The sequence below is a fragment of the Scyliorhinus torazame genome, chromosome 5 (genome assembly GCF_047496885.1).
Source record: "Scyliorhinus torazame isolate Kashiwa2021f chromosome 5, sScyTor2.1, whole genome shotgun sequence".
Taxonomy (NCBI): Eukaryota; Metazoa; Chordata; class Chondrichthyes; order Carcharhiniformes; family Scyliorhinidae; genus Scyliorhinus; species Scyliorhinus torazame.
This window is the reverse complement of record NC_092711.1, coordinates 326,811,593-326,831,619: the sequence shown is the minus strand read 5'-3', so window position 1 is coordinate 326,831,619 and position 20,027 is coordinate 326,811,593. Positions and strand designations below refer to the sequence as shown.

The following is a 20,027-nucleotide window of genomic DNA, read 5'->3' as shown; positions in this document are numbered from 1 at the left end:
CGTTGCCTGGTTCTTCTTTGGTACCGGTATGATGGTGGTCTTCTTGAAGCAAGTGGGGACCTTGGAGTGGAGTAGGGACAGGTTAAAGATGTCCGTGAATACCTCTGCCGGCTGGTCCGCGCAGGCTCTGAGTGCACGACCAGGGATCCCGTCTGGGCCCCTCGCCTTCCGAGGTTTCACTTTCAGGAAGGCCAATCTGACTTTGGAAGCTGTGATGGTGGGTTTGGGTGAATTACGGGCTGCTGGGGCACTCAACAGCGGATTGTTGGTTGCCTGCTCGAACCGGGCATAGAATGCATTGAGTTCATTGGGGAGGGGTGCGTTGCTGCCAGAGATACTGTTCAGCTTCGCTTTGTAGCCCGTTATGTTGTTTAGTCCTTGCCACAACCGCCGAGAGTCTGTCTGTGACTCTAGCTTGGTTTGATATCCTCTCTTGGAATTCCTGATGGCTTTGCGGAGGTCGTACCTGGATTTCTTGTATAGGTCAGGGTCGTCTGTCTTGAACGCCTCAGATCTGTCCTTCAGTAGGGAGTCAATCTCGCGATTGAGCCATGGTTTCCGGTTGGGGAACGTACGTACTGCTTTCTTTGGCACGCAGTCGTCCACACATTTGCTGATGAAGTCTGTGACGGTGGTGGCATACTCATTTAAGTTGTAAATTTGATTTTTCAGATTTAAAAAAATAAATAACAGACAGGATTGGGTGAAAACTAATGATACAATTGGCTACATATTTGAGGGAATTAAATGACAGAGCCCAGGGGAAAACTTTACGTGGTAGAAACAAATTAAAATATCAAATTATTACTGAACAGATCTCTAACTGGACATCAGTTGATGGATGATCTGCTGTCTCCATGGGGTATGTACTACGCGGTGGAGTTATTGAGGGACTCGGCAGACAGCAGCGACTGACGAGGAACCCCAACATGATAAATGACAATAGTTTAAGAATTATTTTTGTAGCTTGATGCCAAGGCAGGAAAATTATTACCAATGCAGCAAACAATATTGCATTAACGAGCTGGAATAGTTATTAAGGAAGAAATGTCATGTAAATTGGTAGGGACTGTTATGTTATGATAATGGGGGGTATGTGTGCCGTTCGAGAACTTGATCAGCATTTCTAAACTGTGTGAATGTTTTAATAGAGGGGGAATAGTGGTAGTTTTGTGTGTTTTCTTGATTTAACTGCATAGAACATCACAAATAATATGGATGTTGTTAAAACGCCATATTTTGTATTTAATGACTATTAGTCCCAAAGCCACGAAGGGATGTGTCGATATTGTACTTTATTTTTAGTATTGAAATTGTGATAACAGTTGCAAATATGTAAAGTTGTAACACACCGTCTATTTGTGTGGTTAGGTAATGAGTAATGTATTAAGATAAGACTTTAATTTTTTATTTTTTTTACTGTGTATTTAACAATAGGGAGAATTTATTTGGAAAAAGTGACAGTTCGGTGTGGTTTTGCGAATACTGTTGGCATATTATATTGCAAATATTGTAATGGAAAATATACACTTTCTTTTTTTTAAACAAATATATTTTATTCAAGATTTTTGGCCAAACATAACAGTACGTAGTGTTTCTTTTAAACAACAATAAAGCAATATAAATAACAGTGGCCAGTTTTAAACAAATAAATAAATAATATATAAACAAAAACAGAACTGAATGGCAACTGCCTTGTCCAAAATAAATACTCTCCAAAAATACAATCCAACAATCCAATATACAATTACCTATAGCAACTACCTATACATATTATACATATACAATAACATCTCTGAGAGTCCGTTCGATTCCTCCCCCCCCTCCCCCCTGGGTTGCTGTTGTCTACTTCTTTTCCATTCCCTCTATCTTTCTGTGAGGTAATCGACGAACGGTTGCCACCGCCTGGTGAACCCCTGAGCCGAACCCCTTAACACGAACTTAATCCGTTCTAACTTTATAAACCCTGCCATGTTGTTTATCCAGGTCTCCACGCCCGGGGGTTTGGCTTCCTTCCACATTAACAATATCCTGCGCCGGGCTACTAGGGACGCAAAGGCCAACACGCCAGCCTCTCTCGCATCCTGCACTCCCGGCTCTTCTGCAACCCCAAATATAGCCAACCCCCAGCTTGGTTCGACCCAGACCCCCACCACCTTCGAAAGCACCCTTGCCACCCCCACCCAGAACCCCTGTAGTGCCGGGCATGACCAGAACATGTGGGTGTGATTCGCTAGGCCTCTCGAGCATCTCGCACACCTATCCTCTACTCCAAAAAGTTTACTAAGCCATTGCCTTAGTCATATGCGCCCTGTGTAACACCAGGCTTAGCCTGGCACACGAGGACGATGACTTTACCCTACGTAGGGCATCAGCCCACAGCCCCTCCTCAATCTCCTCCCTCAGTTCTTCTTCCCATTTCCCTTTCAGCTCATCTACCATGATCTCCCCCTCATCCCACATTTCCCTGTATATGTCCCGACACCTTACCATCCCCCACCCATGTCTCTGAGATCACTCTATCCTGCACCTCCTGCGTCGGGAGCTGCGGGAATTCCCTCACCTGTTGCCTCGCAAAAGCCCTCAGTTGCATATACCGAAATGCATTCCCTTGGGGCAACCCATATTTTTCCGTCAGCGCTCCCAGACTCGCAAACGTCCCATCTACAAACAGATCTCTCAGTTGTACTACCCCTGCTCTTTGCCATGCTCCAAATCCCCCATCCATTCTCCCCGGAACAAACCTATGATTATTTCTTATCGGGGACCGCACCGAAGCTCCCGTCCTTCCCCTATGCCGTCTCCACTGCCCTCAAATTTACAATGTAGCCACCACCACCGGGCTTGTGGTGTATTTCTTTGGTGAGAACGGCAACGGTGCCGTCACCATTGCTTGTAGGCTAGTCCCCCTGTAGGACTCTCTCTCCAATCTCTTCCACGCCGCTCCCTCCCCTTCTCCCATCCACTTACACACCATTGAAACATTTGCGGCCCAGTAGTACTCACTTAGGCTCGGTAGTGCCAGCGACCCCCTGTCCCTACTACGCTGCAAGAATCCCCTCCTCACTCTCGGGGTCTTCCTAGCCCACACAAAACTCATAATACTCTTCTCGATTCTTTTGAAAAAAGCCTTCGTGATCACCACCGGGAGGCACTGAAACACAAAAAGGAATCTCGGGAGGACCACCATTTTAACCGCCTGCACCCTACCTGCCACTGACAGGGACACCATGTCCCATCTCTTAAAGTCCTCCTCCATCTGTTCCACCAACCGCGTTAAATTAAGCCTGTGTAATGTACCCCAATTCTTGGCTATCTGGATCCCCAAGTACCGGAAGTCCCTTGTTACCTTCCTCAACGGTAAATCCTCTATCTCTCTGCTCTGCTCCCCTGGATGCACCACAAACAACTCACTTTTCCCCATGTTCAGTTTATACCCTGAAAACTCCCCAAACTCCCCAAGTATCCGCATTATCTCTGGCATCCCCTCCGCCGGGTCCGCCACATATAGCAACAAATCATTCGCATACAGAGATACCCGGTGTTCTTCTCCCCCCCTGAGAACTCCCCTCCACTTCCTGGAACCCCTCAATGCTATGGCCAGGGGTTCAATCGCCAGTGCAAACAATAATGTGGACAGAGGACATCCCTGCCTCGTCCCTCTATGGAGCCGAAAATAGTCAGACCCCCGTCCATTCGTGACCACGCTCGCCATAGGGGCCCTATACAGCAACTGTACCCACCTGATATACCCATCCCCAAAACCAAATCTCCTCAGCACCTCCCACAAATAATCCCACTCCACTCTATCAAATGCTTTCTCGGCATCCATCGCCACCACTATCTCCGCTTCCCCCTCTGGTGGGGGCATCATCATTACCCCTAGCAGCCTCCGTATATTTGTATTCAGCTGTCTCTCCTTCACAAACCCAGTTTGGTCCTCATGAACCACCCCCGGGACACAATCCTCTATCCTCATTGCCATTACCTTGGCCAGAATCTTAGCGTCCACATTCAGGAGGGAAATGGGCCTGTAGGACCCGCATTGCAGCGTATCTTTTTCCTTCTTTAGGAGGAGCGATATCGTTGCCTCTGACATAGTCGGGGGCAGCTGCCCCCTTTCCCTCGCCTCATTAAAGGTTCTCATCAGTAGCGGGGCCAGCAAGTCCATATATTTCCTTCAGAATTCAACTGGGAATCCGTCTGGTCCCGGGGCCTTCCCCGCCTGCATGCTCCCAATCCCTTTCACTACTTCCTCCGTCTCAATCTGTGCTCCCAGTCCCACCCTCTCCTGCTCCTCCACCTTCGGAAATTCTAGCTGATCCAGAAAGCACATCATTCTCTCCTTCCCATCCGGGGGCTGAGCTTCATATAATCTTTCGTAAAATGCCTTGAACACGCCATTCACTCTCTCCACTCCCCGCTCCATCTCTCCCTCCTCATCTCTCACCCCCCCTATCTCCCTCGCTGCTCCCCTTTTCCTCAGTTGGTGGGCCAGCAACCTGCTCGCCTTCTCCCCGTATTCGTACTGTACACCCTGTGCCTTCCTCCATTGTGCCTCTGCATTACCCGTAGTCAACAAGTCAAATTCTACATGTAGCCTTTGCCTTTCCCTGTACAGTCCCTCCTCCGGTGCCTCCGCATATTGTCTGTCCACCCTCAGAAGTTCTTTCAACAACCGCTCCCTTTCCCTACCCTCCTGCTTTCCTTTATGTGCCCTAATAGATGTCAGCTCCCCTCTAACCACTGCCTTCAGCGCCTCCCAGACCACTCCCACCTGTACCGCCCCATTATCATTGAGTTCCAAGTACCTTTCAATACACCCCCTCACCCTTAAACACACACCCTCATCTGCCAATAATCCCATGTCCATTCTCCAGGGTGGACGCTGTTGTTTTTCTTCCCCTATCTCCAGGTCCACCCAATGTGGAGCATGATCCGAAATGGCTATAGCCGTGTACTCCGTCCCCGTCACCTTTGGGATCAGTGCCCTTCCCAAAACAAAAAAATCTATTCGTGAATAAACTTTGTGGACATAGGAGAAAAACGAAAACTCCTTACTCCTAGGTCTACTAAATCTCCAGGGGTCTACACCTCCCATCTGCTCCATAAAGTCCGTAAGCACCCTAGCTGCAGCCGCCCTCCTTCCGGTCCTGGACCTCGATCTGTCCAGCCCTGGGTCCAGCACCGTATTAAAATCTCCCCCCATTACCAACTTCCTCACTTCTAGGTCCGGGATTCATCCTAACATACGCCTCATAAAGTTGGCATCATCCCAGTTCGGGGCATATACGTTCACTAAGACCACCGCCTCCCCTTGCAATTTGCCACTCACCATCACGTATCTGCCCCCGCTATCCGCCACTATAGTCTTTGCCTCAAACATTACCCGCTTCCCCACTAGTATGGCCACCCTCCTGTTTTTTGCGCCTAGCCCCGAATGAAACACCTGCCCCACCCATCCTTTGCGAAGTCTGACCTGGTCTGTCAGCTTCAGATGCGTCTCCGGAAGCATAACCACATCTGCCTTAAGTTTCTTTAGGTGTGCGAGGACCCGTGCCCTCTTTATCGGCCCGTTCAGCCCTCTCACATTCCACGCGATCAACCGGGTTGGGGGGGTTCTTTACCCCCCCCCCCTTGACGACTAGCCATCTCCTTTTTCAATCCAGCTCCTCACCCGGTTCCCACGTAGCCATATCTCCCCCAAGCGGCGCCCCCCCGCCCAGACAACCCCCCCCCCCCCCCATACCAGCTCCCCAGTCTCCCCAGCAGCAGCAACCCAGTTAACCCCCCCCTCCCCCCGCTAGATCCCAAACTAGCGCAATTGCACCCCCCACGTTGCTCCCAGAAGTCAGCAAACTCTGGCCGACCTCGGCTTCCCCGTGACCTCAGCTCACACTGTGCGAGGCCCCCTCCTTCCTGCTTCCCTGTTCCCGCCGTGATTACCATAGCGCGGGAACAAAGCCCGCGCTTCCCTTTTGGCCCCGCCCCCAATGGCCGGCGCCCTCAGCTCCTCATCCTCCCTCCCCCCCTCCCCCACGACATAAGAACATAATAAGAACATAAGAACTAGGAGCAGGAGTCGGCCATCTGGCCCCTCGAGCCTGCTCCGCCATTCAATGAGATCATGGCTGATCTTTTGTGGACTCAGCTCCACTTTCCGGCCCGAACACCATAACCCTTAATCCCTTTATTCTTCAAAAAACGATCTATCTTTATCTTAAAAACATTTAATGAAGGAGCCTCTACTGCTTCACTGGGCAAGGAATTCCATAGATTCACAACCCTTTGGGTGAAGAAGTTCCTCCTAAACTCAGTCCTAAATCTACTTCCCCTTATTTTGAGGCTATGCCCCCTAGTTCTGCTTTCACCCGCCAGTGGAAACAACCTGCCCGCATCTATCCTATCTATTCCCTTCATAATCTATATGTTTCAATAAGATCCCCCCGCATCCTTCTAAATTCCAACGAGTACAGTCCCAGTCTACTCAACCTCTCCTCGTAATCCAACCCCTTCAGCTCTGGGATTAACCTAGTGAATCTCCTCTGCACACCCTCCAGTACCAGTACGTCCTTGCTCAAGTAAGGAGACCAAAACTGAACACAAAACTCCAGGCGTGGCCTCACTAACACCTTATACAATTGCAGCATAACCTCCCTAGTCTTAAACTCCATCCCTCTAGCAACGAAGGACAAAATTCCATTTGCCTTCTTAATCACCTGTTGCACCGGAAAACCAACTTTCTGAGACTCATGCACTAGCACACCCAGGTCTCTCTGCACAGCAGCATGTTTTAATATTTTATCATTTAAATAATAATCCCTTTTGCCGTTGTTCTTACCAAAATGGATAACCTCACATTTGTCAACATTGTATTCCATCTGCCAGACCCTAGTCCATTCACTTAGCCTGTCCAAATCCCTCTGCAGACTTCCAGTATCCTCTGCACTTTTTGCTTTACCACTTATCTTAGTGTCGTCTGCAAACTTGGACACATTGCCCTTGGTCCCCAACTCCAAATCATCTATGTAAATTATGAACAGTTGTGGGCCCAACACTGATCCCTGAGGGACACCACTAGCTACTGATTGCCAACCAGAGAAACACCCATTAATCCCCACTCTTTGCCTTCTATTAATTAACCAATCCTCTACCCATGCTCCTACTTTCCCCTTAATGCCATGCATCTTTATCTTATGCAACAACCTTTTGTGTGGCACCTTGTCAAAGGCTTTCTGGAAATCCAGATATACCACATCCATTGGCTCCCCGTTATCTACCGCACTGGTAATGTCCTCAAAAAATTCCACTAAATTAGTTAGGCACGACCTGCCCTTTATGAACCCATGCTGCATCTGTCCAATGGGACAATTTCCATCCAGATGCCTCGCTATTTCTTCCTTGATGATAGATTCCAGCATCTTCCCCACTACCGAAGTTAAGCTCACTGGCCTATAATTACCCACTTTCTGCCTACCTCCTTTTTTAAACAGTGGTGTCACGTTTGCTAATTTCCAATCCGCCGGGACCACCCCAGAGTCTAGTGAATTTTGGTAAATTATCACTAGTGCATTTGCAATTTCCCTAGCCATCTCTTTTAGCACTCTGGGATGCATTCCAACAGGGCCAGGAGACTTGTCTACCTTTAGCCCCATTAGCTTGCCCATCACTACCTCCTTGGTGATATCAATCCTCTCAAGGTCCTCACCTGTCATAGCCTCATTTCCATCAGTCACTGGCATGTTATTTGTGTCTTCCACTGTGAAGACCGACCCAAAAAACCTGTTCAGTTCCTCAGCCATTTCCTCATCTCCCATTATTAAATCTCCCTTCTCATCCTCTAAAGGACCAATATTTACCTTAGCACTCTTTTTTGTTTTATGTACTTGTAGAAACTTTTACTATCTGTTTTTATATTCTGAGCAAGTTTACTCTCATAATCTATCTTACTCTTCTTTATAGCTTTTTTAGTAGCTTTCTGTTGCCCCCTAAAGATTTCCCAGTCCTCTAGTCTCCCACTGATCTTTGCTACTTTGTATGTTTTTTCCTTCAATTTGATACTCTCCCTTATTTCCTTAGATATCCACGGTCGATTTTCCCTCTTTTTACCGTCCTTCCTTTTTGTTAGTATAAACCTTTGCTGGGCACTGTGAAAAATCACTTGGAAGGTTCTCCACTGTTCCTCAACTGTTTCACCATAAAGTCTTTGCTCCCAGTCTACCTTAGCTAGTTCTTCTCTCATCCCATTGTAATCTCCTTTGTTTAAGCACAAAACACTAGTGCTTGATTTTACCTTCTCACCCTCCATCTGTATTTTAAATTCCACCATATTGTGATCGCTCCTTCCGAGAGGATCCCTAACTATGAGATCCTGAATCAATCCTGTCTCATTACACAGGACCAGATCTAGGACCGCTTGTTCCCTCGTAGGTTCCATTACATACTGTTCGAGAAAACTATCGCGGATACATTCTATAAACTCCTCCTCAAGGCTGCCTTGACCGACCTGGTTAAACCAATCAACATGTAGATTAAAATCCCCCATGATAACTGCTGTACCATTTCTACATGCATCTGTTATTTCTTTGTTTATTGCCTGCCCCACCATAATGTTACTATTTGGTGGCCTATAGATTACTCCTATCAGTGACTTTTTCACCTTACTATTCCTGATTTCCACCCAAATGGATTCAACCTTATCCTCCATAGCACCGATGTCATCCCTTACTGTTGCCCGGATGTCATCCTTAAATAACAGAGCTACACCACCTCCCTTACCATCCACTCTGTCCTTCCGAAAAGTTTGATACCCTCGGATATTTAACTCCCAGTCGTGACCATCCTTTAACCATGTTTCAGTAATGGCCACTAAATCATAGTCATTCACGATGATTTGCGCCATCAACTCATTTACCTTATTCCGAATACTACGAGCATTCAGATAAAGTACACTTATGTTGGCTTTTTTACCTCTGTTCTGAATCTTAACACCTCGATCAGTAACCTCTCCTAAGTTATATTTCCTCTTAACCTTTCTCCTAATTTTCCTTGTCGTCGAACCCACATCTTCCTGTAACAACCTGCCGCATCGCTTACCATTAATGTTTTCACTTCCCGTTTTATTTCTTTTAGTATTCCTGGTCTTATTCACTGAGCTCCCCTCAGTCACTGTACCTTGTACTGGCGCCCTTTTTGATTTTTGACTATGGCTTCTCTGCCTTACACTTTCCCCCTTACTGCTTTTTATTTCTGTCCCTGTTTTACTACCTTCCAACTTCCTGCATCGGTTCCCATCCCCCTGCCACATTAGTTTAAACTCTCCCCAACAGCTCTAGCAAACACCCCCCCTAGGACATCGGTTCCAGTCCTGCCCAGGTGCAGACCGTCCGGTTTGTACTGGTCCCACCTCCCCCAGAATCGGTTCCAATGTCCCAGGAATTTGAATCCCTCCCTCTTGCACCATCTCTCGAGCCACGTATTCATCCTCTCTATCCTGACATTCCTACTCTGACTAGCAATCCTGAGATTACTACCTTTGAGGTCCTACTTTTTAGTTTAACTCCTAGCTCCCTAAATTCAGCTTGTAGGACCTCGTCCCGTTTTTTACCTATATCGTTGGTGCCTATGTGCACCACGACAGCTGGCTGTTCACCCTCCCTCCCCAGAATGTCCTGCAGCCGCTCCGAGACATCCTTGACCCTTGCACCAGGGAGGCAACATACCATCCTGGAGTCTCGATTTCGTCCGCAGAACCGCCTGTCTATTCCCCTTACAATTGAGTCCCCTATCACTATAGCCCTGCCATTCTTCTTCCTGCTCATGGGGAAGAGAGAAAAGTTACAGGGTCACAGGATTAACAACTTGGGAAGTCATCTCTTCCCTCTTTTCCCCCCCTTCATCCCACATATTCACCCCCCCCACTTTGTCCCAAACGTTCTTTTTATGGCCCGCTCACTCCAGTTTCTCCTCGACAATAAATGTCCACGTCTCATCTGCCGTTTCGAAGTAATGGTGTTTCCCTTGATGTGTGACCCACAGTCTTGCCGGTTTGAGCATTCCAAATTTAATCTTCCGTTTGTGCAGCACCGCCTTGGCCCGATTAAAGCTTGCCCTCCTTCTCGCCACCTCCGCACTCCAATCTTGATATACGCGGATCACCGCGTTCTCCCACCTACTGCTCCGAGTTTTCTTTGCCCATCTGAGGACCATCTCTCTGTCCTTATATCGGAGAAATCTCACCACTATGGCTCGAGGAATTTCTCCAGCCCTCGGTCTTCGCGCCATAACTCGATAGGCTCCCTCCACCTCCAGCGGACCCGTCGGGGCCTCCGATCCCATTAACGAGTGCAGCATCGTGCTCACATATGCCCCGACGTCCGCCCCTTCTACACCTTCGGGAAGACCAAGAATCCTTAAATTCTTCCTCCTCGCATTATTCTCCAGCACCTCCAGCCTTTCCACACACCTTTTGTGTTGTGCCTCGTGCATCTCCGTTTTCACCACCAGGCCCTGTATGTCGTCCTCATTCTCAGCAGCCTTTGCCTTCACGACCCGAAGCTCCTGTGCCTGGGTCTTTTGCTCCTCCTTTAGCCCCTCAATCGTTTGTAATATCGGGGCCAACAGCTCCTTCTTCATCTCCTTTTTAAGTTCTTCAACGCAACGCCGCAGGAACTCTTGTTGGTCAGGGCCCCATGTTAAACTGCCTCCTTCCGACGCCATCTTACTTTGTGCCTGCCTTCCTGGCCGCTGCTCTAGAGGATCCACCGCAATCTGGCCACTTTCCTCTCTTTTTTCTATCCGTGTCCAGGCGGGATTCCCTTCTGGATTACAGCACAGTGTTTTTTGCCGTTAAAATTGCCGTTGGGGCTCCCATCAAGAGCCCAAAAGTCCGTTCCACCGGGAGCTGCCGAAACGTGCGACCTAGCTGGTCATCGCCGCACCCGGAAGTCCAAAATATACACTTTCATGTTGTCAGGGAAATGATGACAGACGAAAGGGATTTGAAGGAAATTTGTCAGAAAGATATTCTCTCATGTACACCAGGGGTTGGCAGACATACATGGTTCAGGACAATGTTAGACATTAATGTGGAGAAGTTAGGAATAGAAGCAGGATCAATTGAACCGTTTAAATTAATGAAGCAAGGGAATCAGTGGGTGGTACATGATATCATAATTTACCATTCCAATGAGAAACGGAAAGCAATTTGGTTGACGGAAAAATGGGACACTACACAGCCAGTGATGGACAAAAGACCTTTTTGGTTACTGATGGACTGAGTTGTGTGCTGTCTCTAAGGGGCATGAGGAAGCTTTTACGGTGCTGCTACCCCAAGGAAGTAAAATGCTTTGGAGGTAGTGGAACACACGGATATAGCTATTGCGTTACCTTCCTCAGCGGCTGCGGCTATGGTTCACGGTAATTGGACTTGAGGAAAGAACGAAAAAAGACTCTTTATCGACACTGGTCTGTGATATGGATACATTTACGAATTGATTTTGGTGCACAATTTAAAATCACAACATGTACATACAAATGAGAAAGGTCGGGGATAAATGTTAGTCAGTACAATTAGATGGGGGGATAATTGACCAAATGATATAGTTATGTTTCAAATGTGAAGACGGGGTGTAATTGATAATATGGAAAGATGTGTCATTTGAAAGATGGAAGTCTGACAATACCTGATTTAAGAAATATGAGAGGATACAGGGAAAGATCCCACGAAGGGTTAAGAGCAGCTGCAAAGAGCAGGATTATAAAATGCAGATTCTTTCTCCCAAACAGGCTTAGCAAACACACAGGATTTTTGTATGAACTAAAAACAATGGTTCACACCCTCATTGAAAGTAACTATCTTAGTAAGCATCTGGAAAAGCATGGATGAGGGTTTCAGTTGAGCTAGGTGATAAATGTAAAATTAAAAGAAAATTGGAGACTATCAGTCTACGAGAAACATAATTTAAAGCTAAAATCAAAGTCAAAATTATGAGCTGGGGACACAATTGGAAAATAAAACTATAGAAATGACAGGGATCAAGATTCACACCCCTATTGAAATCAAAGCATTTTGAACATCACAAAGGACAATGTAATCAGATCTGAGGGCTGAGGCCATGCCCAAAATGAATACATAGTCGTGTTAGAAAAATTCAGATTAAAGGTACCTTTTACAATCCAAGTGAAATAAAAGTTACTTTACAATAAAGTCATAAAAACTTAATAACTGTCAGAAAAATATATAAACCCGAAGAAAGGGGACAGCCAGCAGAGCTAGCTCTCACAGCTCGGTACATGGGAAAGATAGAACACAGCAACCGGGCTCACCAGCGAATACATCTAAAGAAGACTAGATTTTAAAAAGAAGATTGATTGTCAAGTTGAAAACATAGTTTGACCTGAAAAGCACCCACCGAAGCCTGCATAGGAGTCGGGGAGTGAGAATCCCTGTTCACCATTTAGAATATCGACCCTTTTTTGGTATAGGGGGAATTCTAAGAATAGTGGTGAGTTTTTAACTTCAGTACAGGGACGGTCATGTCTTACCAACTTGCTAGAGTTTTTTGAGGAGGTGACAAATTAATTGATGAGGGAAAGGCTGTGGATGTCGTCTATTTGGACTTTAGTAAGGCCTTTGACAAGGTGCCTCATGGCAAACTGGTACAAAAGGTAAAGTCGCATGTGATTTAGAGTGTTCTAGCTAGGTGGATAAAGAACTGGCTTGGCAACAGGAGACAGAGAGTGACAGTGGAAGGGAGTTTTTCAGAATGGAGATCTGTAACTAGTGGTGTTCCACAGGGATCACTGTTGTCTGATCTGGAGGAAAATGTAGATGGTTTGATTAGCAAGTTTACAGATTACACAAAGACAGGTGGAGTAGCACATGGTGAAGGGGACTGTCAGCGAATACAGCAGAATATAGATAGATTGGAGAGTTGGGCAGAGAAATGGCAGATGGAGTTCAATCCCGACAAATATGAGGTGATGCATTTTGGAAGATCAAATTCAGGTGTGAATTATACGGTAAATGGCAGAGCCCTTCGAAGCATTGACATACAGAGGGATCTGGACGTTCAGGTCCATTGTTCCATGAAAGTGGCAATGCAGATGGATAAGTTGGTCAAGAATGCATACGGCATGTTTGTCTTCATCAGCCAGGGCACTGAGTACATGAGTTGGCAGGTCATGTTACAGTTGTATTAAACTTTAGTTAGGCCACATTTGGAATGTTGTGTGCAGTTCTGGTCGCCACACTACCAGAAGGATGTGGATGCTTTGGAGAGAGCGCAAAGAAGGCTTACCAAGACGCTGCCTCGTTTGGAGGGTGTTGGCTATGAGGAGAGGTTGAATAAACTCGGATTGTTTGGAAAGTCGGAGGCTGAGGGGAGACCCGAGTTCACAAAAATTTACAAAATTCCGAGAGGTGTAGACAGGGTGAATAGTCAGAAGCTTTTCCCAGGTGGAAGAGTCAATTACAAGTGGGCACAGGGTCAAGGTGAGAGGGGGAAAGTTCAGGGGAGATATGCAGGGGAAGTTTTTCACGCAGGGAGTGGTAGAGTCAGGCACCATAGCAACGTTTAAGATGCATCTTGATGGGGCGGCACGGTGGCGCAGTGGGTTAGTCCTGTTACCTCACGGCGCCGAGGTCCCAGGTTCCATCCCGGCTCTGGGTCACTGTCCGTGTGGAGTTTGCACATTCTCCACGTGTCTGCGTGGGTTTTGCCCCCACAACCCAGAGATGAGCAGGGCAGGTGGATTGGCCACGCTAAATTGCCCCTTAATTGGAAAAAATGAATTGGGTACTCTAAATTTTTTTTAAAAAGATGCATCTTGATAGACACATGAACAGGCGCAGAATGGAGATCATTTGGACAATAAGTAGTAGGTCTAAATAAGGAATCTAGATCAGCACAGGTTTGTTGGGCCGAAGGGCCTGTTTCTGTGCTGTATTGTCCTTTGTCTCTCATATCTCCAATAGTCTGGGAAATGTTCATTTGGCCACTTGTATTTATAATAAAATAATTGGAAGAGTTTGAGGGGGCAATTTAATTATGGAGCTCTAGAGGCCAACTTAACCATGGGACAGGTTGATTAGAGAAGGTTGAGAAGAGTTTAGTTTTACTCTTCCTGTTCCAAAAACTCACTCCAAGGCTTTAGCCTGATGTTGAGTACGTGACTGTCAGTGCTGGCTTGTAACTACTTTCTTTTTCTAATTAATTTCTTGGTTTAAACATCAGCATTGACACATTCCAGCAATGCAGGATCAGGTCTTTAAAGAGGCAGCACACACCCAGTATGTGCACTCAGCTCTCACATTTTACTGTTACAATTTGAGCACAGCATTCACAGCTCTTTCCTGATCTTGCCTGTGATCATTACGTGTTGTATATTGGCACTTAAAACTGTATGTGAAAGATACATATAAGTGACATCAGAATAAGAACATGGTGCCAGGAAAATACACTAAAATCTAAGATTGCAAATGAGTAGTTTGTGCCCGTGCCTCGGTGAAAATGTTGTGCCAGTGTTAGATACAGAAGGCAATGAAGCTGATCATAATGTGGCCCAGAATAGCTAAATGTTGTGACTGACTTTCCAGAAGCTCTCCATCAACGGTGTTTAACAGTTCTAAAGATAGAGGCCACCAACCTGTCCATGATCAAACCATGAGGAATAAATACTCTCTCCAGGTCATTGGAGTAATGTTTCGGGATGCAAAACAGATCAAGGCCATAGCCTTGTTCATCATCGGTGATCTGTAAAAGAGAATCATTGCAAAGTTATTCCACTATCTTGCTGAACACACACACCTGGGACTCAACATAATCAAATCTACAGTACAAAGTCTGAGTTCTTCTGAAACAATTTGGTGACAGAAATTAACACTTCCTGCTCCTGTGTGTCAGCTCAATAATCTCCTTCAAAACTAGTGTTGCAGTTTCCAGGGGCGAAATGGTATCTTGCTGTTTCTGTGCAACAGGCTCAGGGGGCTGAGAACGTTCTCCTCCGTTGGTGGAAGCTTGTTCTGGTGGCTGTACAGATCGCCACAGGAAACTCAAGGTCGGATTTCTGTCTCCGAGAGAGAGAGAGAGAGAGAGCGAGAGAGAGACTGCTCACAGTATAATCAGCAAGTCTGTTAATGACTAAAACAAGAAAAAGGGAGGTGTTCAAAACAAATTTAATGTGATTCAAACCGATTTATAACCCACAGAGGCAGGAATTGTGCCGATTTTAAAAGAGACAAAATAAAACTAAAACAGCTTTCATAAATGCAAAATAAAATTCAGATTCCAGTGAATAGCAAAGATATAAAGAACAACAAAAGGTGACAGCACAGATTGCAAGAGCTACAACAGGGAGTATGGAAAGAAAAGGGACATCAAAATCACACAGAAACATCAGTTACATTGGGGGGGAAAGAGGGTGGTCAAGGTGAGAGTCCTCGGGAATGGATCATAGTGGATGGGCATGAGCGGGCCTGCGGCTGGGACTGCAGAATCCTGGGTCACTGTCCGTGTGGAGTTTGCACATTCTCCCCGTGTCTGCGTGGGTTTCACCCCCACAACCCAAAGATGTGCTGGTTAGGTGGATTGGCCACGCTAAACTGTCCCTTAATTAGAACAAAATAATAATTGGCTACTCTAAATTTTTTTTTTAAATAGTGGATGGAGATGCTGAACAATTGTCATACATCAGTGCTACAGTGGAGGAGTTTGACAGAGTGTGGCATCAAGGAGCCCTAGCTAAACTGGAGACAATGGGAAGGATAAGAGGATCTAACCATCACCCCTTAACATTCAATAGCATTACTGAATCCCCCACTATCAGCATCCTGGGGTTACCATTGATCAGAAACTGAACTGGATCCAGCCACATTAATACTGTGGCTACCAGGGCAGGTCAAAGACAAGGAATCCTATGGCAACTAACTCGCCTCCTGACTCCCCAAAGCCTGTCCACCATCTACAATGCACAGATCAGGAGTGTATTGGAATACTCTCCACTTAAGACCATAAGACAAAGGATCAGAATTGGGCCACTCGGCCCATCGAGTCTGCTCCAACATTCAATCATGGTTGATATTTTTCTCATCCCCATTCTCCTTCCTTTTCCCCATAACCCCTGGATGAGCGCAGCTCCAACAACACTCAAGAAGCTCGACACCATCCAGGAAAAAGCAGCCCGCTTGATTGCCCCCCCTTCCACTAACATTCAAACCCTCCACCACTGACGAACAGTAGCAGTCGTGTGTAACATCTACAAGATGCACTGCAGGAACTCACCAAGATTCCTTAGGCAACACCTTCCAAACCCACGACCACTACCATCTAGAAGGACAAGAGCAGCAGATACCTGGAACTCCACCACCTGGAGGTTCCCCTCCAAGTCACTCATTAACCCGACTTGGAAATATATCGCCGTTCCTTCACTGTCGCTGGGGCAAATTCCGGGAAGCCCCTCACTAACAACACTCTGGGTATACCTACACCTCAAGGACTGCAGCAGTTCAAGAAGGCAGATCACCACCACCTTCTGAAGGGCAACTAGGGATGGGCAATAAATACTGGCCTAATCTCAACATTCCAATAGTAACGAATTCCACAGGCCAACCACTCTTTGGGTAAAGAAATTTCTCCTCATCTCTGTCCTAAATGGTCTACCCCCCACCTCAGTCTGTGATAGTTGTGGACACCCCCACCATTGGGAACATCCTCCCCCCGGGCCTCCCCCTTCCCCAAGCCCCCCCTGCCCCCGGGTCCCCCCTCCTCCCGGGCCCCCACCCCCCTCAGGCCCCCCCTCCTCCCGGGCCCCCACCCCCCTCCCCCCTCCCCAGGCCCCCCCTCCTCCCGGGCCCCCCCTCCTCCCGGGCCCCCCCTCCCCAGGCCCACATCTACCATGTACAGTCCTTTTAGAATTTTCCATGAGATCCCCCCTCATTTTCCTGAACTCCAGCGAGAACAATCCCAACCAACTCAATCTCTCCTCGTACGCCAGGGACGCCACCCCAGGAATCAGTCTGGTACACCTTCGCTGCACTCCCTCCACAGCAAGAACATCCTTCCTCCGATAAGGAGACCAAATCTGCACATAATATTCCAGATGTGGCCTCACCAAGGCCCTGGATAATTGCAGCAACACATCCCTGCTCCTGTACTCGAATCCTCTCACAATGGAGGCCAGCATCCCATTAGCCTTCTGTACCGCCTGTTGTACCTGCATGCTTACCTTCAGTGACTGGTGTACGAGGACATTAACCTCTCCTAGTTTATGGCCATTCAGATAATAGTCTGCTTTCGTGTTTTTGTGACCAAAGTGGGTAACCTCACATTTCTCCACATTATACTGCATCTGCCATTCATTTGCCCACTCGCTCAACTTGTCCAAATCGCACTGAAGGATCTCTGCATCCTCCTCACAGCTCACCCTCCCACACAACTTGGTGTCATCTGCAAATCTGGAGATATGACATTTTGTTCCCTCATCTAAATCATTGATATATATTGTGAATAGCTGGGGTCCCAGCACCGATCCCTGGGTACCCCACTAGTTACTGCCTGCCAATTTGAAAATGACCCGTTAATTCCTACTCTGTTTCCTGTCTGCCAACCCGTTTTACACAACCCCCAATCCCACTCACTCATTTAACCTCTTACGTGGGACTTTGTCAAGAGCCTTCTGAAAATACAAATAAACCACATGTACTCAATTCCCCGTCAACTGAACTAGTTACATCCTCGAAGAATTCCAGTAGATTTGTCAAGTGTGACATCCCCTTTGCAAATCCATGCTGACTCTGTCCGATCCTGCCACTGATTTCTAAGCGCTCTACTATAATGGATTCTAGAATTTTCCATGCTACTGACCGCAGGCTTACTGGTCTATAGTTCCCGGCTTTCTCTCTACCTCCCTTTTTAAATAGCGGAGTGACGTGAGCTACTCTCCAATCTGTAGGAACTGTTCCAGAATCTATTAGAATCCTGGAAGGTGACCACCAATCATAGAATTTAAAGTGCAGAAGGAGGTCATTTGGCCATTCGAGTCTGCACCAGCTCTTGGAAAGAGCACCCCACCCAAGCCCACACCTCCACCTTATCCCCAAAACCCCACCAAACCGAACCTAACCTTTTTGGACACTAAGGGCAATTGATCATGGCCAATCCACTTAACCTGCACGTCTTTGGACTGTGGGAGGAAACCGGAGCACCCGGAGGAAACCCACGCAGACACGGGGAGGACGTGCAGACTCCGCACAGACAGTGACCCAAGCCGAAATCGAACCTGGGACCCCCGGCGCTGTAAAGCAACAGTGCTGAAGCACTGTGCTACCGTGCTGCCTCTCTTCCCCCCCTCCCCCTCCCCTCTGGACCCACCCCTCCCTCCAGCTCCCTCCCCCCTCCTGGACCCTCCCCTGGACCCCCTCTTCCCCACATCCCCACTCCGCTACCCTCCCCCCTCCCTTTCCCCCTCTCCCCACCGTCCTCTCCCCTCCCCTCTCCACTGGACCCCCTTCACGCTCCCCCCACTCCCCTCCCCACCCCCCTCTCCCCACCCTCCCCCCACTCCCCTCCCCACCCCCCTCTCTCCACCCCACCCAACACCCCCTCCCCCCTTTCGCCAACCCCTCCATTCCCCTCCCCCTCGCCACACCCCACCCCCTCCTCTCCCCACCCCAGGACCCTCCCATCACTCCCCCACACCTTCATCTCCTCCCCCCCCGGCCCGGACCCTCCCATCTCCCCCAGACACTCCCCCCCCCTCCCCCCACCATCTCCCCCCTCCCCTCAACATCTCCCTCCTCCCCCCCGGACCCTCCCATCTCCTCCTCCCCCCACCCACCCCCCGGACCTTCCCATCTCCTCCCTCCCCCCGGACCCTCCCATCTCCTCCTCCTCGCCCCCCTCTCCCCCCCCCGGACCCTCCCATCTCCTCCCCCCCGGACCCTCCCATATCCCTCCCCCCCCTACGGACCCTCCCATCTCCCCCCCCTACGGACCCACTCATCTACCCCCCCCCACGGACCCTCCCATCTCCCCCACGGACCCTCCCATCTCCCCCCCACGGACCCTCCCATCTCCACCCCCCCACGGACCCTCCCATCTCCCCCCCCCCCCACGGACCTTCCCACCTCCCGCCCCCCACCCCACGGACCCTCCCATCTCACTCCCCCCCCCCCGGACCCTCCCATCTCCTCCCCCGGACCCTCCCCCCCCAGACCCTCCCATCTCCTCCCCCCCACCCCGGACCCTCCCATCTCCTCCCTCCCCCCCCGGACCCTCCCATCTCCTCCCCCGGACCCTCCCCCCCCAGACCCTCCCATCTCACTCCCCCCCCCCCGGACCCTCCCATCTCCTCCCCCGGACCCTCCCCCCCCAGACCCTCCCATCTCCTCCCCCCCACCCCGGACCCTCCCATCTCCCCCCCCACCACCGGAACTTCCCATCTCCTCCCCCCCCCCCCCCCCCCGGACCCTTCCATCTCCCCCCCCCCCCCTACCCCATGGACCCTCCCCTCTCCCCCCCAATACCCCCCTCCCGGGCTCTCCAATCCCCCCGCCCCGCCCCGCCCGCTCTCACCACCACGCACTCCACCGCCGCCGCCATTGCCGCTCTGTGACCGGAGCTCAGGCCCCGCCCCCTGGTGAAGCCCCGCCCCCTGGTGAAGCCCCGCCCCCTGGTTAAGCCCCGCCCCCTGGTGAAGCCCCGCCCCCGCTATTTCCCGCGACCTTTTGCCAATTAACAAAAAACAGATTTTTTCCCCCCAAGTTGACAATAATAATAATAATCTTTATTGTCACAAGTCCCCAAACCCCCCCAGACCCCCCCCCTCCCCCCAAACCCCCCTCCCCCCACCCAGACCCCCCACCCAGTCCCTCCCCCCACCCAGACCCCCCCCCCTCCCCCCAAACCCCCCCTCCCCCCCCCCAGACCCCCCCCCTCCCCCCCCCCAGACCCCCCTCCCCCCAAACCCCCCCTCCCCCCACCCAGACCCCCCTCCCCCCAAACCCCCCCTCCCCCCCACCCAGTCCC

At 49.2% G+C, this 20,027-nt stretch overlaps 1 protein-coding gene across 2 annotated transcripts in view; it reads right to left on the bottom strand.

Annotated features, from left to right (window-relative positions):
• Positions 1–19,637, bottom strand: part of hprt1 (hypoxanthine phosphoribosyltransferase 1) — an 81,138-nt gene extending 61,501 nt beyond the window's left edge. For both annotated transcript variants that reach the window (XM_072506007.1, XM_072506008.1), the window contains exons 1-2: positions 19,575–19,637; positions 14,650–14,756 (exon numbers count right to left, since the gene is read on the bottom strand). In XM_072506007.1, the coding sequence (XP_072362108.1) occupies positions 14,650–14,756; positions 19,575–19,601 (134 nt within the window). In that variant the 5' untranslated portion in view covers positions 19,602–19,637. The remainder of the gene's footprint in view (positions 1–14,649; positions 14,757–19,574) is intronic.
• Between the last annotated feature and the right edge of the window lie 390 nt (positions 19,638–20,027).